This window comes from Hyperolius riggenbachi, chromosome 11, assembly GCF_040937935.1.
Source record: "Hyperolius riggenbachi isolate aHypRig1 chromosome 11, aHypRig1.pri, whole genome shotgun sequence".
NCBI lineage: Eukaryota > Metazoa > Chordata > Amphibia > Anura > Hyperoliidae > Hyperolius > Hyperolius riggenbachi.
This window is the reverse complement of record NC_090656.1, coordinates 108327815-108351588: the sequence shown is the minus strand read 5'-3', so window position 1 is coordinate 108351588 and position 23774 is coordinate 108327815. Positions and strand designations below refer to the sequence as shown.

General features: G+C 45.5%; 1 protein-coding gene across 4 annotated transcripts in view; it reads left to right on the top strand.

Moving 5' to 3' along the window:
- SYT12 (synaptotagmin 12) overlaps positions 1 to 23774 on the top strand; it is a 176898-nt gene that overhangs the window by 77280 nt on the left and 75844 nt on the right. For all 4 annotated transcript variants that reach the window (XR_011024860.1, XR_011024859.1, XR_011024858.1 and 1 more), the window contains one exon: positions 2867 to 3232. Coding sequence is in view for 1 of the 4 variants with exons in the window: in XM_068261003.1 (XP_068117104.1) it covers positions 2867 to 3232 (366 nt within the window). In the remaining 3 variants the exon portion in view is untranslated. The remainder of the gene's footprint in view (positions 1 to 2866; positions 3233 to 23774) is intronic.

Here is a 23774-nt window from a genome sequence, read left to right as displayed (position 1 = left end):
CACAGGAAGTTAAAGGAAGTTATAGGAAGTGACTAGAAGTGAGCTCTGCAGCTCAGGTTTGGCTTTTTTATACTAGCCCTCAAAGAGTTAACTTTGACATCACCCAGCAGGGGCGCACCAGTCACACATCGCATCCTAGGCCTGCAATTGGCTGATAAGAGCATGCGATGGGTGACGCTGCTCGCACCTACTCAGATGGCCCGAGCCCAAATATTGCTCTACCTCCCTTAATACCTCGAAAATGAGGCAATATGTCCCAGGACCATTGTTTAATGTACTGTTAGAATGTTTTCATAACAATAGCTACTGTTTTTTCTGGGCTATAGTCAGCCTGTCTGAACATATGCTCTGATAAATTGCGCTCTGGCATTCTAGAAGATACACAAAATGTTCTACTGAAACTTGTGCTTCCAGTAATGGCTCTATTTCTCTCTAAGAGAAATTCTCCATAAAGAGAAACTCTGTATATAAAGGGCTCTATTCATAAAACTTTACCGCAAGTTTTCCGCTCAAAACAGCGGACTTTCCCGACCATTTAGCAAAGTGGACATTCATAAAAGGTATTTCCGCATGAAAATCTACAATCCCCCAGCAGAGCGAGAAATTTCCGCCTTCTGCAGTGTTTTTCTAGATTTATCTAGAAAAAAGTAACAAAATGGCCATTCATAAAGATTAGAGGAAGCGGTATGTGGACGGGAAATACCGCTTTCTCTGATGTAGCGAGAAGCCTGCGGATTACTTACAAGTGAATGGGACAGACATCCCAGAGAGAGCAGTGCACGGAGGGACTCTGCCAGCTTAAGTGTTTCCGCATGCCTTCCGACAGCTTACTGCCAGCCTTCAGCGGGAGATCTCCGCTCTGCTATCCCAGCTGCCAACATTTTTATGAATGCCCACCCAGAAGTCTAAAATACCGATGCAGTATTTTCCCTCCACAAGTTTTTACGGCACAAATTTTTTTATGAATAGAGCCCAAAGTCTCCGGCCAAACCATGGTTCACTAATGCTAATAGGAGATCCTCTACCACAAGTATTTGATCCATCACTTCTTACACTCCCACCTGCGGAGACTGAATATACAGAATTCTACCTATGTTTCTATTTAGATTTAACCTCTACCTATGGTTCAGATAGTACCTATGAGCCTGTTTTTATGTTTCACTTTTCCATGCTCATGCTCATAAGATCGCTGCTTGCACAGTTAACCAGTAATATAGTTTCAGCCATAGGGAACATGGACGTTACCTTGCACATCAGTTGTTTGTTTATAACTTATATTTCATTTATAACTGATATAGTTGCTGTCAGTTAAGGCTTCAGCTTTCTGAGACTTGACAAGATGTTGTCAGAAATGGAAGGAAGCGTTAGAAGAAAATGGTGAGCTATTTAATATTCATTTGCAGGTACATCCAGGGCCGAATTTACCATAAGGCACTGTAGGCACGTGCCTACAGGCGCCTGCAAATGAAAAGGTGGCTCACTCCCCTACCTTAGTGCCTCCCTCCCTCCTTCCCTATGCAGAGTCCCAAGCAAAGCATAAATGAGAGGTTGCTCCCCTTGTTCTGGGATTTCCACTGACGAGATCTCTTTCAGTCAGGGGCACCTCTAGCTACTTAATACTGCGGTACCTCTGGCTACCTATTGCTAAGGGACACCTTTAGCTACCTATGACGGGCAAGGGAAGTAAGGGAGAAGTGACAGCTGGGACAGCCAGCACACATGTGGTGCGGTTCTGCAGGGGTTTGTAGGTTCATAGAGGGTGAAGTCTAGGGTGCCAGGACATCTGTGCCTATAGGCTCCTGTGATGTAAATCCAGGCCTGGGTACAGCATGTGTTTATTTTAAACCATTTTACTCAGTTCAGGTTCACGTTAAGTTAAAAAAAAAAAAAAAAGAATAACAAGGGATGCTCAAAATTGCCAATCGTTTCTTGGCTGCTTCTTCGTGAGAAAGTATCTGATCAAACGACTGTCGGAGCTCGGCGCAGTTTTGAGCATGTCTTGTTCTTTTTTTTTGAATATAAGAACAAAAGAACTGTTGCATATTTGTGTAACTAACATTTTTGAGGTGAGTCCACCTCTACCTCTTTTTAAAGCGTTTTTAATTATTTTATATCCGTTGGTGCCTCGGTATTCTTCTTATTTCACTGTTGATCTCCATCCCATCCCACAGATAGCGACAGTTTTTACCCAAATGAGGTGGGTTTATTCCCCCCATCTGCACATCAGTTGGTCGACTAATGCATTGACCACTTTTGTGAATATATGTCTAAATATTACTAATCACAGATTCTAAAAATATACTACACTATATTAGTGTTAGCTCTCGGTCCCACCCCCATCCTTCCATTCTTCTATATTGAAATTCCTGATCATTTTATACAGAATTGGGAAGCTCAATATAGTTGAGATAATTATGACCCAGATACAAATATTCTGACTATATATTGACGAGTGTGCATTAACCTACTAAAAGTGTAACAGAAAATAAATACATGTAAAAGTTATTCCCACAATGAAATTAAATGAAATTAGATTGTGCTACTTGCCAGTAATCCTCACGGGATGGCAAGGTGATCAGTAGCTCGCATCTGCAAGCTACTTACCACCTTGAATTTGATATGGCCCTGTGACTCTTGTCTGTCAATTACAGGACCACAATACAGCAGAGGAAATGGCGCACATCGCTAAATCACACGGCAGCAATGTTCCTGCTGCTTTGAAACTATGAAAACAGTGTTAACTGGTAAAATGGAGACAACTTAGCAATAAATACATATCGCAGAGTAGGCTGGCATTATAACTGTGCACCATATTTACCTGTTTGCTGTAGCTATTTTATAATGGGATATTTCTTCATCTTTGCAGAGACCTGTCCATGGGAATTCTGCGAACAACATGGCAAATCTCAATGACACCTATGAAACCATGAATGAATTTGGCCCTATAGAATTGATCAACAGGGACATGGAGATGACGCCTTATGGGATGTTAAGGAAATCTGTCTCCACGGACTCTCTCAGCTCCATCTCTTCTATTGGGAACAACTTTGGCCAGGACTTCACGGTGGGGCAGGTGGAAGTGACCATGGACTACGATGTGCATTCCAACACATTGCATGTGATGTTAATACAAGGGAAAGATCTGCTGGAGAGGAAAGAGGATGGAAACTTTGAGTCATGTTTCGTGCACATTAGCCTGCTCCCTGATGAACAGATTGTGGGCATTTCAAGGGTAAGTTCACACTGATATTTTTTACATATAAAAAGGATTGTGTTTGTTTAAAATTCATGCAAATAGCAGTGAAATTGCACCTTCAGCAGGCAGATTATTCCAATCTGGGTTCACCACATGATGCTCAATGAGGTTGATGAAAAACTTTGCTGGTACCTTGTGCACACATTACAGGTGGTACCTCTGCTTACTGCCAAGAAAATTCAAAGAAACATTCCAGGCTGGCCACATGCTGTGGCTTGCTCAGAGGCTGTAACTTGAGCAGCTTTTTCATGATGCTGATGTACTAATCTCTGTAGAAAGCAGAAAAAAATAATGTGGCCCCTTTGCTTAAAAAGTGACAGGGCTGCCAGAAGAGGAGATGTGGCTCTAAAACATACAGGGTTGGTGCTTCCATAGAGGCAAAGGTAGCAATTGTCCCATAGCCCCATAGCTTGTATGCCCCCCCCCCCCCCCCCAAGGTGTCTCCCCCCCTCCAGCTATGGTGACCCTATACATGCCTGTAGGGAATGAGGAAGAATAGAAGTCCAGAGCATAGAGTACTGTGCTGCCCCGAGTTACTTTTGCTCCATTGTAGCTAGAACCGGTCCTGAAAACATATCCACATCATCTGTGTCAGGAGCTCTATTCCCACAACAAATTAGGTGATCTGACTCCAAAACAAAAGTGGCAACATAACTGAACCCTTCTTTTTAAGAATAGATGTGCTCAACCTTAGCAAACCTGGCACATTATCTGGATTGACCTGAGATAGCGGTATAAACCAACAAAATGCATTGTCCCTATTTCTGTGGAATAAAGTTGAAAATATTGACCATGATTATTTTAGTTTGTGTCCTCTAAGGAGGCAAGCCAACAATGCCTCTCTTTTTAAACTGTGTTTAGCTTATTTTATTTGTTTTGGGCACCTCCACCCTTTAATTGTCAGAATCTATCAGGAATGTAACCGATTGAGGCCCGTTACGGGCACCGGAAACAGAGCGGGCCTGTATTGTTGGTTGCAATTCCATGTAACCTGTCTTGTGAGCAAGATTTGATCTACAAACTTGGTGTGACATATCAGTGGAGATATTTACAGGAAGTACAGGAAGACTGCCTGAAATATAGTGGTCATGATCAGTTTCAGTGTTGCTATGAGAGAAAAAGTTGTGTTTGAGATACATAGTATTTAGAATAGTTTAGATACTAAGTTTGGCTAACCTATGGCTGGGAAAATAATTTTAATAATTATTTTGCCAGCCATAAATTGATTTGTTTATTTAACATAACTGGTTGTGGATTGAAATGAAAATTTATTTTTTACTTACATTACACCTTTTCCACTCTTTGTGAGAGTGTACGTCATTTAGTTATGATAAAGGACATGTAAACGGGAGGAACTATGAGCTGCTGCATTTAGGCTTGTCCCAATAAAGGAAGTTGCATTTGAAGAGTGGTGTGAAGCAGACTTTTACCTAAATGGTTGCACTATTGTGTTGTTGTGGAAACCAAACTGCTCTGCCTTTGATCCTGGAGCTGATCTGTCAGAGTTCCTTCTGCTTTTAATTACCAAGTATACTATGGGGTGATGGAGTGTAATATGCCTTGATGCATACTTAAAGGAACACTATCGATTAACATGTTTTTTTAACCTGGGATTGAGCGAGTTCCTGAAGTGCTGATAAATAATGATGAATACAATTCTCTTGCTTATTTCTTTTGTTTACTGTATCTAATTCCTTTCACTCTAAATTGACGACAGTCTACTCTAATCTGACGGCAGAGTGAGCCATGAGCGGAGGGGGAATTCCCTCACAGTGCATCTGTTAACCCTGTGTGTGAGAGAAAGTCCTGTGTCCTGTGTCTCTGATTGAAGTGTCTGAAGAGAGCAGAGGAAATGTAACTTGTTGTAAACATTTGGAATTGTCTGTGACACCACAGCTTTTCATACTTTTTTTTTTGCTTTCAGAGAAAAATACTCTAGTCTGATATGAAAAAAAAATACACTGGCTGTGCATTGAAACAGACACCATCTTTGAGAATGATTTGTCCTAACAGAGCTAAATCCTACACACAATGAATTAAAGCTTTTGCCTCTGATATTTAACATGAAAAGTAGGAAAATGTTTACATAGCTACTTAGACATTATTTGTACATTGTCATTTTAGAACACTTGGTTTGATAGTTTTTCCTTTAGGCCCGGTTCACATTAGCGTTTGCTATCCGGATTTTCCGGATCTGATCCGGACCGCATACTGTACAAACGGAACGTACGTTCCGCATAGCAAGGTAAAGTCTATGCGGACGTTCACACGTGTCCCTTCCGTACAGTACAGAGCCAGATCGGATACGGACTCTTTTCCAACATGCGCTATTTTTTGGGTCCGGATCTCCGGCCCACGCACCCGGACCGGAGCCGGACCTGAGCCTGACAGCACCATCAGGAACACAGAAACCAATGGGGAACGGAAGGCACAGAACACACTGCCTACAAAAACCTGACGTTCTACCCCACTTCCTATGCGTATGCAAGCGGCCATTTCGGATGGGGACACATGGGCCAAGCATGTCTGGAGTGGAGCAGCAGTGACAGACGTGCTGGAGCTGTTTGGCAGAATGTGGAGGTGAGGCCTACAGCGGAGGAACCTGATTCTACACGTGCACCAGGTGCACCTTCTGCTGACCCCAACATTTATTTTTTTTAATTTCGCTATTTTTTGCCCACGGATCCGGATGGCAGCCTGATGCATGCCTGATACAAACAGACCGGATCCGGATCGGAACCGTACGGTTCTGATCAGGATCAGGTCAGGATCCGATCAGGATCCGGTCTGTTTATTTGCCAAAACGCAAGTGTGAACGGGGCCTAAAGGGACCTTGAGCAGATGCCGTGGGTATGCATATAAGCATACCCACTGCTATTTGGTTAGGCGGTGACACTTACCGGTAAGCACTCCTTCTCCCGGGCTGGCCACTATCCATTACATGGGATCTGGTGACTCTGTTGAAAGTTCCACTGTTACCTGGAAGAGGTAATCTGCACATGTGCAGGCTTCCTGGCTTCTTCCCCCTCCCTCTGCCAGGCATTATATTGGAGTTTACGGGCGGGGGTTGGCGGAAGCCTGCACATGAGCAGAGAAGACTCGCAGGCTTCCTATTCCGGTTCACAGCGTGACTTTCAGCAGAGTCACTGGATCCCATGTAATTGATAGTGGCCAACCCGGGAGCAGGAGTGCTAACCTAAGGGGCCGGTAAGTGTCTCCTCTTAAAGGACAACTGAAGTGAGAAGAATATTTAGGCTGCCATTTTTATTTCCTGTTAAACAATACCAGTTGCCTAGCAGCACTGCTAATGTATTTGGCTGCAGTAGTGTCTCAATAACACACTCAATAACACAGCTAATCTTGACAGATCTGACAATAATGTCAAACAGCTGATCTGCTGCAGGCTTGTTCAGGGTCTATGGTTAAATGTATTAGAGGCAATAGCCATGGGTATGCTTACATGCATACTCACAGTGCCTACTTAGGGTCCCTTTAACCTATTGGGGACCGGCTTCCTAACTCCCCCCTTAAGGACCAGGTGAATTTGCATGCGGGAGGGGGGGGGCCTTTTGGGGGTGTCAGGCAGTCAGATCCTCAGTGTGGCGTGTGGTGTGTGCTGGCTGTGTGTCCCCCATGTAGCGAGATGTCCCCCCTGTAGCCAGCAATATTTACTAACCTCCCAGGCTCCAGCGATGAGCTGGAGTGGACTCCTCCGCTCTTGCCGGCATCCCTGCTCGTACTGCTGCTCAGTTCCGGGTCATGGCTTGATGATGTCATCAAGCCGGGACCCGGCCCTCACGTCAGGGCAAGCATGGATGCTGGCTAGAGCGGAGGGGAGCGCCGATCATCGTGGGAACGGCAGGAAGGCGAGTGGATCCTCTTCTTCCCCCCCCACCGCCACATCAGTAACAGGGATCATTATGATCCGCCGGCAATCGTAGTGATCACATGATCAGAAGCCATACGCGATGGCTTCTGATCACTGAAGGAAGATGTCAGCTGTCATGTGACAGCTTAATCTCCCCTCTCAGGTGTGCACGATCGCATCGGGAGCGGAAACGGCGGGTGGCGTAAATCCTACGCTGCATCAGAGTTAGGTGGCCACAAGGGTGGTGTAGGATTTACGCCAGCGGTCCTCAAAAGGTTAAGGTGTCTGTTAACTGTATAGTATTTTTCACATATGTGATTATTCGATCAGATTGAATTGTACAGAAATCCATGCAGTAGTGTGGTGAAAATCAACAAAAACAATTCTATGATCGATTAGAATACATAACTTTGTATATAGGAGTGCTTGTATGATTGTATCTGAAGAGAGAAAGTGACTTATTGAACCCATTTACGGGAACACGGGATAATTACCTTCCAATTTCTTATGCTCTTGGAAATCCTGAATAATCGCATCTGAGGAAAATATTGTGCCTTGAGGCTAGTTTCACATGTGGGGCTTGATTCACTAAACCATGACAACTCATATCACAGCAGTGCTAGCGTTTTTGAGCGCGTTTTTGCAAGCAATCGCGAATTTTGGCAATTGCGATTTGCACGTGAAAATTCGCGATTGCGCACGAAAATGCTAGCGAGGCCGTGATATGAGTTATCACGGTTTAGTGAATCAAGCCCATGGTGCGGTGTGATTGTCCTGCGACAATCGCACTGCAACATTTCCCCACATATTACCCTGCGCCATAGTGTGCCGACAGGGTAACATGCATAGCTCCGCCCCATGAACAGAGACATGCTCGCTGCTGAGGTGCATGCCGATCAATGCATGCGCACTGCACTGCACTGCCACAGCAACAAACAAAATAGATTGCTGCAGTGCTATAAACTCCAATGCAAATGCCTGCCATGCTATACTGCTTGGCAATGCACTGCAGAGTCTGCAACACTTCTGCGTCATTGGAACCACTTCTGCCACATATTGCGTCACACCGCGGGCAGTGTGGCCTGTCTCATAGTGACTAATGGCCACTGGGGAGCAGCTTGTGTGGAAGGAGCTTAATTCCTGGTATACATTTTCCTGTCAGAAGGGTCAAACCGATTATTTCTAACAGTTCGGATCTGATTTCCGATCGACATAAATGGGCGCCTTTACTTTTTAGTCAGACATGGAGTGATTCCTGCCGATTAGTCATTTTCGCTTAGTGCCCCTTGTCTGTTTGCATACGCTCAACTATGTTTTTGATTTGCGCTAGTGCATTCAGCTGAGTTAATCATTTGTTTTGGCTAAATCTTCACAACATCCTCGATGTCCCCCCACCCCTTGTTGCTGTGAGTGCTCGTCACATCTACCCCCTTTGAGCTGCCACCTTGTTCCAGGTTTAGGAGTGATGGCAGCTGAGGGAGAGTAAAAATCTACAGACAGGCAGAACGTCCTTGGTGGATTCTGCCTGCCAAACTCCCAGCCTCCCTGTGTGCTGCGTGGGTGGATGTGCTACGAGTTTAATCCAGGAGATGCTCATTAAAAAATGACAGTAGAAAATGTAGTCCAGAGCCTTCTGTGTGCTGAAGCTTCCTTCCAGAAATGAATCAGCGCAAGACTGTGAAAGATCACCGCACACACTGAGAAAATAATTATCAGTGACATCTGTTAACCACTGAAAACACAGGGACCCAAAAATATTTTGCTTTGAAAGATAATTGTACTTTTTTTTTCAGTAATCTAGGAGAGTACTCCAGTTCCAATAATGCAAGTACATTCCACTGGGAAATCAGTGTGTCAGTATTTACATAAAGCTGCAGCAGACAGCTATGCCTGCAGGAGTTTGTCAACATCCCAGTACCTTGCCCTGCTAACACCACACTAGCACTAAATTGGAGAACCACTGTTGTGAAAAATTGTAAAATTAGAATATGCGTACACATACTTATATCAAGTACGTTTCTCCCATATTGAAATGCACTATACATTTATCTTTTTCCTATGTTGCTGTAGCTTACAATAGGCAGTTAAAATCTTACAGATCTGACAGGATTTACTGTAGTCCATCTCCTTATGGGGGGTTTTCAGTATTTCCTTCATTGTTTACAAAACACTACTTGGAAAGGATGTATACAATTTGCTTGTTTGCACATTGTTTTGGTATTTGGACTGAGCAACTGCTATTCAGTTACTGCTTTCGAAAGTAAAGAAAATTCATGAGGAGACGGAGTACTCTAAAATCTGTAAGAATTTTACAGCCTATTGTGAGTGACAGGTACACAGTACAAAAATATTTTATATTCTAATATGAAAGAAATGTAGTTCTTGTATGTGCACAATAGCAAGGCAAGTGTAAAAGGGGCCTTAAGCTTATTGCTTACTGACTGCAAAGACTGTGCAGGAGCCTTGCTGCTTCCAAACCCTGCTTTAACACCAAAAAAACGCTGTGACTTACTTATTTCCTATTGCCCCTGTGGACCATAGGGTGAGATGTGTTTGTCTTTGGCAAAGGGTGTCACGTCTGAGGAGGATTTCATGGGAGTTCTAGCGCATCCCTCTCTCTATACTTCTTTTTCAAGTTATCAATGGAGGGTTGATATTACCTAAAGGTTGTCATGTTTTGCCTCCATGTTCTTCTTCTGTCTTCTGAGTCTATTCCCCTTCCTGAAATAATGCAGTATCAATGCTACACCAATAGCCTCAGTTTCTCAAGTTCTTTTCTTAGGAATAACTTTTGATTCTGTTTTATCCTTCAAACCTCACATTAATAATAACTGCCTTTGGTTGTCGTCAACTAAAACAAATAGAGAACTCACCCTTTTCTTGCACTAGACACAGTCCAGTTGCTAGTGTTATTTCCTGCATAAATTACTGTAACACACTCCTGTGTAACCTACCAGGGAACTGATTGGCACCACTCCCACCTATGTTAATCTCACCTGCACAACTCATTCTACTTCTGTCTTACTCCTCAAACGCTGCTCCTCTATGCCATTTTCTCAGCTGTCTGTCTATAATGCAGCTTTATACATTACTGAACGTCTCTCCAAAATACTGCTGAAAATGTCATCTCCACTCTGGAAACAAACTTTTCCACTTATCTACCCGTTCAGAACTTCTCACATACTTCACCACTCCTGTAGTACTCTCTTCCACCATCTATTCAGCACTCCCTGTCCCTTAGAATCTTTAAATGTAACCACAAAACTCCCCTCATTAGGCAAGCCCATAATCTGATTTAGCTCCTATTGCCTCGCTATTGAGCTAGGCCTTTTACCTTGCATGTTCACCCCCTCACTAGTGTTGGGCGAACAGTGTTCGCCACTGTTCGGGTTCTGCAGAACATCACCCTGTTCGGGTGATGTTCGAGTTCGGCCGAACACCTGACGGTGCTCGGCCAAACCGTTCGGCCATATGGCCGAACTAAGAGCGCATGGCCGAACGTTCCCCGAACGTTCGGCTAGCGCTGTGATTGGCCGAACGGGTCACGTGGTTCGGACCCGAACGCGCTCTGATTGGCCGAACTGTCACGTGGTTCGGGTAAATAAATACCCGAACCACGTCATATCTCCGCCATTTGTCTGTGGGTTTAGCTTTGGGTAGGCAGGCAGGGTAGTTCGCGCTCCAGCCACGCTAGCCAGGGTCCCCCCCAGTCATTGTGTGTCGCTGCTGGGAATAGTAGTACACCGCTCGCTCAGCATTCTGTTTACTGCCACTCTGTGTACCTCGCTCAGCCACACTATATAGCATTCTGTTTACTGCCACTCTGTGTCTGCTGGGAATAGTAGTACACCGCTTGCACAGCCACACTATATAGCATTCTGTTTACTGCCACTCTGTGTACCTCGCTCAGCCACACTATATAGCATTCTGTTTACTGCCACTCTGTGTCTGCTGGGAATAGTGGTACACCGCTCGCTCAGCCACACTATATAGCATTCTGTTCACTGTTCTGTGTCTGCTTGGAATAGTGGTACACCGCTCGTTCAGCCACACTATATAGCATTCTGTGTACTGTTCTGTGTCTGCTGGGAACAGTAGTACACCGCTCGTTCAGCCACACTATATAGCATTCTGTGTACTGTTCTGTGTCTGCTGGGAACAGTAGTACACCGCTCGCTCAGCCACACTATATAGCATTCTGTTCACTGTTCTGTGTCTGCTGGGAATAGTGGTACACCGCTCGCTCAGCCACACTATATAGCATTCTGTTCACTGTTCTGTGTCTGCTGGGAATAGTGGTACACCGCTCGCTCAGCCACACTATATAGCATTCTGTTTACTGTTCTGTGTCTGCTGGGAATAGTGGTACACCGCTCGCTCATCCACACTATATAGCATTCTGTTCACTGTTCTGTGTCTGCTGGGAATAGTGGTACACCGCTCGCTCAGCCACACTATATAGCATTCTGTTCACTGTTCTGTGTCTGCTGGGAATAGTGGTACACCGCTCGCTCAGCCACACTATATAGCATTCTGTTTACTGCCACTCTGTGTACCTCGCTCAGCCACACTATATAGCATTCTGTTTACTGCCACTCTGTGTCTGCTGGGAATAGTGGTACACCGCTCGCTCAGCCACACTATATAGCATTCTGTTCACTGTTCTGTGTCTGCTTGGAATAGTGGTACACCGCTCGCTCAGCCACACTATATAGCATTCTGTTTACTGTTCTGTGTCTGCTGGGAATAGTGGTACACCGCTCGCTCAGCCACACTATATAGCATTCTGTTCACTGTTCTGTGTCTGCTGGGAATAGTGGTACACCGCTCGCTCAGCCACACTATATAGCATTCTGTTTACTGTTCTGTGTCTGCTGGGAACAGTAGTACACCGCTCGCTCAGCCAGAGTATATAGCATTGTGTTTACTGCCACTCTGTGTACACCGCTCAGCCAGACTATATACCATTGTTTACTGACACTCTGTGTACACCACTCAGCCACACTATATACCATTGTTTACTGACACTCTGTGTACACCGCTCAGCCAGACTATATACCATTGTTTACTGCCACTCTGATTCTGCTGGGAACAGTAGTACACCGCTCGCTCAGCCAGACTATATACCATTGTTTACTGACACTCTGTGTACACCGCTCAGCCAGACTATATACCATTGTTTACTGACACTATATAGCAGACTATATAGCATTGTGTGTACACCGCTCAGCCAGACTATATACCATTGTTTACTGACACTCTGTGTACACCGCTCAGCCAGACTATATACCATTGTTTACTGCCACTCTGATTCTGCTGGGAACAGTAGTACACCGCTCGCTCAGCCAGACTATATACCATTGTTTACTGACACTCTATGTACACCGCTCAGCCAGACTATATACCATTGTTTACTGCCACTCTGATTCTGCTGGGAACAGTAGTACACCGCTCGCTCAGCCAGACTATATACCATTGTTTACTGACACTCTATGTACACCGCTCAGCCAGACTATATACCATTGTTTACTGCCACTCTGATTCTGCTGGGAACAGTAGTACACCGCTCGCTCAGCCAGACTATATAGCATTGTGTTTACTGCCACTCTGTGTACACCGCTCAGCCACACTATATAGCATTGCGTACTCTGCCAGTCAGTGTGTATATTGCTGGGATCAGTAATACTCCACTCACCGTCAACCACTATATGAGCTCAACATGAGTTCCCCAGAGACCTCCGCTGTGAGCAGCACTCCCAACAACAGCAACAGCCAACGCCCCACGCAAGCTATAACATCCACCCCAGCAGCCAGTGGTCAGCAGCAGCCCTCCCCGGAGGAGAACGTTGTGTCCATCAGTCCGTCGCCAGAGCGATTAATGAGGGCTGCCATTGAGGAGATGATGGGGCCTGATGTGGAGGAGGAGGTCTGGCTCAGGCCAGCATCCCAAGTTAATGTTGAGGACGATGAGGGGTCTGTGTCTGGGGATGTTGGGGTGGCAGAGGTGGTGGGTGGGTCAGACTCAGGAGAAGAGTTGTATGATGAGGATGATGATCGGGACCATCTGTATGTGCCTCAGAGTCCGACCCCGGAAAACATGTTGTATCGTGTGTTTAGGTACTAAAATCTGCGTTCCCTCCCAGTAGTGTTGGGCGAACAGTGTTTGCCACTGTTCGGGTTCTGCAGAACATCACCCTGTTCGGGGTGACTATATAGCAGACTATATAGCATTGTGTTTAATGCCACTCTGTGTACACGGCTCAGCCACACTATATAGCATTGTGTTTACTTCCACTCTGTGTCTGCTGGGAACAGTAGTACACCGCTCACCCGCCACTGTATAGCATTGTGCTCTGTGTCACTGCTGACAATAGTGGTACACCGCTCACCCACCACTGTATAGCATTTCTGTACTGCCACTGTACTGCTGCCAGTCAGCGTGTACTTTAAGGATAAGTGAAATGAGGAAGAAATCCGGTGAAAGAGGGAGGGGCAAGGGAAGAGGTGTTTCCCCTGACGGTTCACGTACAGGCCACAGGGGAGCACCCAAGAAAACCCACTCAATACTGCCCATGTTGTCCAGGACAACAACCCTCACAGATCCAAAAGAACAGGACCAGATAATTACTTGGATGACCTCTCAAGCGTCCAGCAGTGGGTTAAGCAGCACCAGCACATCACGCACGAGGTCCGAGTCCTCAGCCAGTTAAAGTCTGGGCTTTCTTTGAAGACTGCACTGAGGATGTTACCATGGCGATTTGCAAGGTGTGCAAGACCCGCCTGAGCAGGGGGAAAAGTATTAACAACCTCTCCACCACCAGCATGAGCCGCCACATTCTATCCAAACATCCCACTCTGTGGGCAAACGCGGCAGGACAGGGTACCACCAGCAACACTGCCTCCCTTGGGTTCACCAGACTCACCACCAGACCCGCCTCAGCAGCAGCAGTAGCCCAGCCATTGCGTGGTTCACAACATTCACAAACATCAGACGATGCTGACACTGTCACTTTCCGGACTAGTGCTCTTGAGGTCTCCCAGTGTTCATCAAACACAACAACCAACAGCCCTTCGGTGTGCAGCGCTACGGTTGAGTTGTCTGTTTCTGAGATGTTTGAGCACAAGAGGAAATTGCCAGCAAATGACCCCCGGGCCGTGGCAGTAACAGCCAGCCAGCATAGCCAAGCTTCTGGCCTGCGAAATGCTGCCATATCGAGTGGTGGAGACAAACAGCTTCAAGGGCATGATGTCAGTGGCCATCCCACGTTACGTGGTTCCCAGCCGCTACCACTTTGCGCGCTCTGCAGTGCCTGAGTTGCATGAGCACGTGGTCAGCTAAATAACCCGAAGCTTGAAGAATGCCGTTGCCTGCAAGGTTCACCTCACCACTGACACCTGGACGAGTGCGTTCGGCCAGGGTCGATACATCTCCCTTACCGCGCACTGGGTGAACCTTGTGGAGCCTGGCAGCGATTCCTCACCTGCTACGGCGCGGGTGTTGCCCACGCCGCAAACAGCTGGATAACAACAGCAGCACCTACCTCTCTGACTCCTTCTCCTCCAACGCATCTCAAAGCTGTACCTCATCCGGAAATGCTAACCCAGCACCAGCAGCAGTAGGATCGTGGAAGCAGTGCAGCACAGCTGTTGGCATGCGTCAGCAAGCGTTGCTGAAGCTGATCTGCCTTGGGGATAAGCAGCACACAGGGGAGGAAATTTGGAGGGGAATAAAGGAACAGACGGATTTGTGGCTGGCACCGCTGGACCTGAAACCGGGCATGAAGCTAGACACCTGGCACGAACTGGCAATGTACGCAATAGAGGTGCTGGCTTGCCCGGCAGCCAGCGTTATGTCGGAACGCTGTTTCAGTGCTGCCGGAGGCATCATCACAGATCGGCGTATCCGCCTCTCCACAGAAAATGCAGACCGTCTGACTCAAATTAAAATGAATCAATCCTGGATTGGAAACGACTACGCAACACTCCTGGACCCCAACCAAGTAACATGACCGATGAACATCTGGGATGGTTTAGCGTTTCCGGTCCCTGTTTATTGAACCTCTCATCTGTATTACATTTATGACTGCATGGCGGCAAAAAGCATTGCTGCTATATCCGCACGCTTTTTGTCCTCATGCAAGGCCTGGGTTGTTGTGTCTCACAAAGCGTGGCCTTCTCCTCCTGCGCCTCCTCCTGTTCCATCACGTGTGCTGCTGCTGCTGCTGGGTTACCGTTGCCGCGTGGTCCCTGTTTATTGAACCTCTTATCTTTATTACATTTATGACTACATGGCGGTACAAAGCATGCTATCCGCACGCTTTTTGTCCTCATGCAAGGCCTGGGTTGTTGTGTCTCACAAAGCGTGGCCTTCTCCTCCTGCGCCTCCTCCTGTTCCATCACGTGTGCTGCTGCTGCTGCTGCTGGGTTACCGTTGCCGCGTGGTCCCTGTTTATTGAACCTCTTATCTTTATTACATTTATGACTACATGGCGGTACAAAGCATGCTATCCGCACGCTTTTTGTCCTCATGCAAGGCCTGGGTTGTTGTGTCTCACAAAGCGTGGCCTTCTCCTCCTGCGCCTCCTCCTGTTCCATCACGTGTGCTGCTGCTGCTGCTGCTGCTGCTGGGTTACCGTTGCCGCGTGGTCCCTGTTTATTGAACCTCTTATCTTTATTACATTTATGACTACATGGCGGTACAAAGCATGCTATCCGCACGCTTTTTGTCCTCATGCAAGGCCTGGGTTGTTGTGTCTCACAAAGCGTGGCCTTCTCCTCCTGCGCCTCCTCCTGTTCCATCACGTGTGCTGCTGCTGCTGCTGCTGCTGCTGGGTTACCGTTGCCGCGTGGTCCCTGTTTATTGAACCTCTTATCTTTATTACATTTATGACTACATGGCGGTACAAAGCATGCTATCCGCACGCTTTTTGTCCTCATGCAAGGCCTGGGTTGTTGTGTCTCACAAAGCGTGGCCTTCTCCTCCTGCGCCTCCTCCTGTTCCATCACGTGTGCTGCTGCTGCTGCTGGGTTACCGTTGCCGCGTGGTCACTGTTTATTGAACCTCTTATCTTTATTACATTTATGACTACATGGCGGTACAAAGCATGCTATCCGCACGCTTTTTGTCCTCATGCAAGGCCTGGGTTGTTGTGTCTCACAAAGCGTGGCCTTCTCCTCCTGCGCCTCCTCCTGTTCCATCACGTGTGCTGCTGCTGCTGCTGCTGCTGGGTTAGCGTTGCCGCGTGGTCCCTGTTTATTGAACCTCTTATCTTTATTACATTTATGACTACATGGCGGTACAAAGCATGCTATCCGCACGCTTTTTGTCCTCATGCAAGGCCTGGGTTGTTGTGTCTCACAAAGCGTGGCCTTCTCCTCCTGCGCCTCCTCCTGTTCCATCACGTGTGCTGCTGCTGGGTTAGCGTTGCCGCGTGGTCCCTGTTTATTGAACCACTTATCTTTATTACATTTATGACTGCATGGTGGTACAAAGCATGCTATCCGCACGCTTCTTGTCCTCATGCAAGGCCTGGGTTGTTGTGTCTCAAAGCGTGGCCTTCTCCTCCTGCGCCACCCTCCTCCTGTTCCATCACGTGTGCTGCTGCTGGGTTAGCATTACCGGTCCCTTTTCCTGGAACCTCTTATATGTATTACATTTATGACTGCATGCCGACAAAAAGCATGTTACCTGTGCAAAGAAAACAGACATTTCCCGCATTTAAAAGACAGTTTTCCCTTTGAAACTTTAAAATCGATTTTCTCAAAAACTATAAGCTCTTTTTGCTAAATTTTTTTTTCCTCTTGTACCCACTCCCAAGGTGCACATACCCTGTAAATTTGGGGTATGTAGCATATAAGGAGGCTTTACAAAGCACAAAAGTTCGGGTCCCCATTGACTTCCATTATGTTCGGAGTTCGGGTCGAACACCCGAACATCGCGGCCATGTTCGGCCTGTTCGGCCCGAACCCGAACATCTAGATGTTCGCCCAACACTACCCCTCACCCCCATCCCATTCGACTGTAAGCCTGTATAAGCAGAGCCATCATTCCACTTCACTGACTTATAAGGAAAAGTGGGATACAAGGTGTCAAGAACCGCAAGGGCCAATCCTTGATTGGGTCAATTGCTCAGAGTCAGAAACTTAGTCTCTCTGTCCCTTTGCGCATAGATGCCCATATGTGGATTCACAATCTATGAACCGACTAGCCGAGAGGAGTGTCCTGACTCCAAGGGATTCGCCACACACATACAATTCAAATGCTTGCCACCACGTGCGAGTCAGCGCACGACTGTATATATATTAGCACACTGAGAACACTGTAAGTTAACCCTTAGCTTTATGCAGGGATCGGTGCCAGATCTGTCTATCTGTGCCCGATTGAAGCAGACGGGTTGTAAATACAAGATACTATAGAACACAAGGTAACGTTTTTGGAGGAGTAAGTACGATTGTGTATGTTCAGGAACAGGTCATAACCGTAAAATGATTTTTTAACGTTTTAATAACAAAAATGCATTACAAACATTTACATACACTAATTAACATATAAACACAAAGCTTAAAATAAAAGAGAAATAATGGTGAGATTTACTTAGCTTAGCAGTCCTTTATTGAAAGAAATAAAGTCCAGTTCAAATGCAGGCATCGATATCAAAAGGTCCTTGAAACAAAGCCTCCTGGAACGCATGCATAGACAGTTTCTGGTCGGTGGAATTTTGGAGAACTGGGAGGGGTTGTTACTGCCCCAACTTGTATAGGATCCGAGTTTTGGACTGGCTTTGCCTGGAAAGTAGGTGTGTTTAACCCCTGGTCAGCACAGGGGCCACCCCTAGGTCACAAGCAGAAAGTACAGAATTTTTTAATAGTGTTTGTGATTACCTTCCCGGATTGCCTTACCAAGGATCTGTGGCCAGATTTGGAACCAGCCAGCGATGCTGTATCGAATGACACCAAACAACGGCAGATTAGCACGTGTGGTCTGCAAGTGATGAATAGCTCAGTTTCCCTGGCAGCTGGACGGCTATAAATTGGATTAGCTATTAGGCTGATTTTTAGGAACCAGAAAATATATTTGTCTTTTATCTGCAATAAACACATGTTGGATTATTAATAAAGGAAGTTTTGCTATTATTCAAATTCAAATTCCGGCGGGAAGTTTTAACTACCTTTCAGGACAATCTCTGGTTACTAGTGGAATGCCCATTTGCTCTCACGTACGTGTGAAAGAGCTACGTGTGAAATGGGTGAGGGGTCTGCTCTCATTCAGTGTGGGTGATGAGGAAGCAAACGATGAAGAAAGGGAAAAAAAATGAACTTCTTGTACGTTTAAAATAAGAATGACAGTAATGGTGCTGGACCATACAAAAATCGTTGGCGATTACACATGACTTTCCGTATTGTTCATGACACAAGGGTCTTCAGCCCGTGGGATCTCAGCCCTCCTCTACTAATGTCTGCAGAATATCCATAGATACAAGATTACAGCCCACTCGGGATGCCATAGTCTGTGGATATTTTTAGGCCGGCTGTACACAGACTAATAAAAATAAGAGACATTACTAATTAAAGATTTGCATTGCTTGTTTTGGAGGGGTTAATGTTGTGTCATATAACTAGAAATCTCCCAAAAAAGTCACATTGTATAAATCACTTAAACCTGTATTACTGTTGCAGCTGGCTGTCCGTTGCTACAATCCGCATAAGAGAGTACATTATGCCTTAGGGAACTGTTGATTTATGACAGAAATGCACTATATTTTGCTAGAGTACTACAGAACTGTGGAGAATTTAGCATGACTGATCATTGTTCTTGGTTAGCATTAGAAGTGTTGATTATCACACCTGAAATTTCAGGCTTTTTGCAATTTCTCTTTGGCCTGTTGGCAAGAGTGCCTTTTGGTGAAAAAGATTGTGGCAGGTTCTGTGATTGATAGGAAAGCTAGAGATAGGAGGGTTTAAAGGAAACCTGGGATGGGGGAAAATACAAGTTTACTTACCTGGGGCTTCTTCCAGCCCCCGTAGTTCTTCAGGTCGCGCGGTTTCCTCCTGGTCCCCTTTGTTGTGACATTGTCCCCCTCCGGAAGCCGTGCATCTCCTTGATCACGATTTCGTGGGACATTCTGTGCATGTGCAGTTTTGTAAATGCTCGTAACTGCACATGCCCAGAATGCTTCCAGCCATGGGAGTGGCCAGGGCCAGAAGCTCACAAGTAGTCTTGTTGGGGAGCTTTCAGAGGGGCATCCAGAGGCTTCCTATTACTTAGGTAACTCCCCCCAACTTCTTGTCACAGGTTTTCTGTAGGGACACAGAGGCACCTTAACTTTTGAGAGCTTGTTTAAGTTGCTCCTGTTAATTGCCTGAGGGAGCGGGTGAAATACCTGTGAAATGCGTCCCATTGTGGGGTACACAATAAAGTTTTTTTTCCCTGATTCAGACAATTCACATCTTCAATGGGGTATAATTCCACCACTACCTCTCAATTTTAAACTGTTTGTAGTCTATTTTATTCTTTCAATCACCTATTTTTTGTTCTATCGTCAGAGGTCTAGTGGAGTCTATGGATTTACAGATCAGCACTGTTTAGGTGGCTTTATCAGTATATGTTCAGTCAAGTTTAGTTGCCTTTTGGATTTGTTCCTGTGATATTAATATAAATGTGCTATGTTGCGGTGTCAGTGGAGAAAGACAGAGGGTTTCCTGCTGGCACCTGAAAAGATGTGCAAAGAACAGGAGAGGGAAAAAACTCACACTTTCACTGCAAATCAACTGTTATTATCTGCTAAACTCGAAGATTATCCCCTTCCAAGCAGGTGTGTCGCACAATTGCAAATGAAATGAGAACAATCCTAGAGGTGCCTCAGAACAGACCGGCTTATTTTACAGTAGCAAAAAAAAGTATGTGAACCCTTTGGAATGATATAGATTTCTGCACATATTGATCATAAAATGTGATCTGATCTTCATCTAAGTCACAACAATAGACAATCACAGTCTGCTTAACCTAATACCACACAAATAATTGAATGTTTCCATGTTTTTATTGAACACACCATGTAAACATTCACAGTGCAGGTGGAAAAACTATGTGAACCCTTGGATTTAATAACTGTTTGGACCTCCTTTGGCAGCAATAACTTCAACCAAATGTTTCCTGTAGTTGCCGATCAGATGTCCACAATGGTCAGGAGTAATTCTTGACCATTCTTCTTTACAGAACTGTTTCAGTTCAGCAATATTCTAAGGATGTCTAGTGTAAATCACTTTCTTGAGGTCATGCCACAGCATCTCACTCTAGAAGGCGCATTTTCTTCTGTTGTTGATCTACTTCTATGCTTTGGGTCGTTGTCCTGTTGCAACACCCATCGTCTGCTGAGCTTCAGCTGGTGGACAGATGGCCTTAAGTTCTCCTGCAAAATGTCTTGATAAACTTTGGAATTCATTTTTCCTATGATGATAGCAATCTTTCCAGGCCCTGACGCAGCCAAGCAGCCCCAAACCTTGATGCCCCCACCACCATACTTTACAGTTGAGATGAGGTTTTGATGTTGGTGGGCTGTGCCTCTTTTTTTTCCACACATAGGGCTCGATTCACAAAGCGGTGCTAACCTAGTTAGAGACTTTAGGGGCTCGATTCACCAAGCGGTGCAAAGTGTTAGCACCGTGGTGAAAAGGCCCTTATCACGCCTAAAGTCACTTTAGGCATGATAAGAAGAAACTCGCGCGAAGTTGCCGCGCGTCCGCGCGTACGCGCGTACGCGCGTAAGTGCGCGCGCAACACCCGACGCTTCGCTCGAAGCTCCCATTAAGCCCTATGGGACTTTGCGCGCGCACTCACGCGCGTACGCGCGAACGCGCTTACGCGCGGTAACTTCGCGCGCAGAGCAGGAAAAATCGGTGATAACTCAGTGGTGAAAAGGTCATCACGCCTAAAGTCTTTTAGGCGTGATAACTGGGTTATCACCGCTTTGTGAATCGAGGCCAAGGTGTGATAAACATTGCACCACTCTGGTGAAAAGCCAGTTTAGGTGTGATAAGTTTAGGTGTGATAAGTTTAGGTGTGATAAGTTAAGCCCTGATAAGTTTAGATAAGTGTAGATAGCGCGCAAAGTCCCGCACGCAAAGCAGCGTCATTAAACTCTATGCGAAGTGCACCAGACTTTGCTAGTGCAAAACGTTTGATCAGCTGTGCACTGCGGTGCTAACGCAGTTGGTGCTTAAACTTATCATGCCTAAACTTATCACACCTAAACTTATCACACCTAAACTTATCATGCCTAAACTTATCACACCTAAACTTATCACACCTAAACTTATCATGCCTAAACTTATCACACCTAAACTTATCACACCTAAACTTATCATGCCTAAACTTATCACACCTAAACTTATCACACCTAAACTTATCATGCCTAAACTGAGTTTAGGCGTGATAAAGGTGTTTTCACCAGGGTGCTAACTGTTAGCACCGCTTTGTGAATCAGGCCCCTAGTGTTGTGTGTTTCTTCCAAACAACTCAACTTTGGTTTCATCTGTCCACACAATATTTTGCCAGTACTGCTGTGGAACATCTAGGTGCTCTTTTGAAAACTTTAATCCTGCAGCAATATTTTTTTTTTGGACAGCAGTGGCTTCCTCTGTGGTATCCTCCTGTGAACACCATTCTTGTTTAGTGTTTTACGTTTCGTAGATTCACTAACATGGATGTTAGCCAATGCCAGAGACTTTTGTAAGTCTTTAGCTGACACTCTAAGATTCTTCTTCACCTCATTGAGCATTCTGCGCTGTGCTCTTGCAGTCATCTTTACAGGATGGCCACTCTTAGGGAGAGTAGCAGCAGTGCTGAACTTTCTCCATTTATAGACAATTTGTCTTATCGTGGACTAAAGAACTGCAAGGCTTTTGGAGAAAGTTTTATAACCCTTTCCAGCTTTATGAAAGTCAACAATTCTTAATTGCAGGTCTTCTGAGAGCTCTTTTTGTGCGAGGCATCATTCACATCAGGCACTGCTTCTTGGGAAAAGCAAACCCAAAACTGGTGTGTTTTTTATAGGACAGGGCAGTTGTAACTAACACTGCCAATCTCATCTCATTGATTGGACTTCAGCTGACTGACACCCTACTCCAATTAGCTCTTGTAGATGTCATTAGTCTAGGGGTTCACATACTTTTTCCACCTGCACTGTGAATGTTTACATGGTGTGTTCAACAAAAACATGTAAACATTTAGTTATTTGTGTGGTATTAGTTTAAGCAGACTGTGATTGTCTATTGTTGTGACTTAGATGATGATCAGATCACATTTTATGTCAGATTTGTGCAGAAATCCATATAATTCCAAAAAGTTTACATACTTTTTCTTGCTATTGTATATTCGTCACATACCTTATGTAAGAACTCGGTATTCAGCTGTCTGCATAGTGTGAATCCAGTGTGACCACGAAACTGACAGCTGCTCCATTGCAACTGAAGAATGCTGATTTATTTTTATTCTTCTGCTTGTCTGTTCTTTACCTTCCCATCACTGACAAGCAGCATCACAAAGCTATGTGCTATTTCATAAACAAAATCTTGGGGGGAAATGGGAAAATGCAAACCATTCACCTAGTTATTCAGTACAGTTTAAAGATATTGCTGAAATCTGTAAAGCGTAGCTTTTTAAGTATTTATTGTTACAAAACTTTTAAAGTGGCCTCTTATCAGTAGGAGAACAATAAGACTTTGCTGATCACAAAGCTAGTCCATAACCTGGAATCCTTCAAAAATGTATTTGGACCCCCTGAAATCACATCTCGCTAGTCTCCAGGACAATCCCAACTGCAACCTCCTTTGTGTGATCCTTCTCTAGAATCACTTCCTCCCACTCAGGTATACAGGACATCTCACAAGCCTCTCCCTCCTCTGGAATTCACTTCCAGAACCCATCCATCTCTCCCCAAACCTCTCAACCGTTAAGCGCACCCTAGAATACCAGTACAATGTAACCTAGGAGATTCTACTTTCAGCCTCAGGACAAGATGTGTTTCTATCTGAATTAGGGCCCATTTCCATTTGCGAATGGGAGCCGAAGGGATGCGATGCAGCTACGCATCACTTTCGCTCCCATTCTCGTCACTTCCGCTTCCCTGCGAATGGAGGAGATAGGGGCAGATGCGGGCGTGCGAGAATTTGCAGCATGCTGCAGATTCTCTGATCGCTATGCACCACTCCGGATAACTAGCATGCAATGGAGACTGTTCCATTACTGTGTTTTGGTTTCAGTTCAGCATTGGCTATGTAGCCGCATTTCACTGCATGCAGTGGAAACGGACCCTAAAGCTTATAGATACAACAGCCCTAGACGTAAACCTTTTTTATTTCCCCACCTCTTGTTTCCTCCCTATACCTTTAGATTGTAAGCTCACAAAGGCAAGGCTCTCTTCCTCTTGTGTATTGGAAAATGCTATGGCCCATATGTAATTAACTTTTTCCCCAAGCCGGCATGTCCCTAGGAGGTTAGATTCGGTCTTGTGCCCCGGATCTATTTCAAAGTGCCCCGAACATGAGATCTTAGAATGCCCAACGGCAGTGCACCAAACTTCTGAAGTGTTGCAGTACCAAATTTGTATGAGGGGCCGCCATCATTGTGAAGCTTTTTGCTTTCCACTCTAG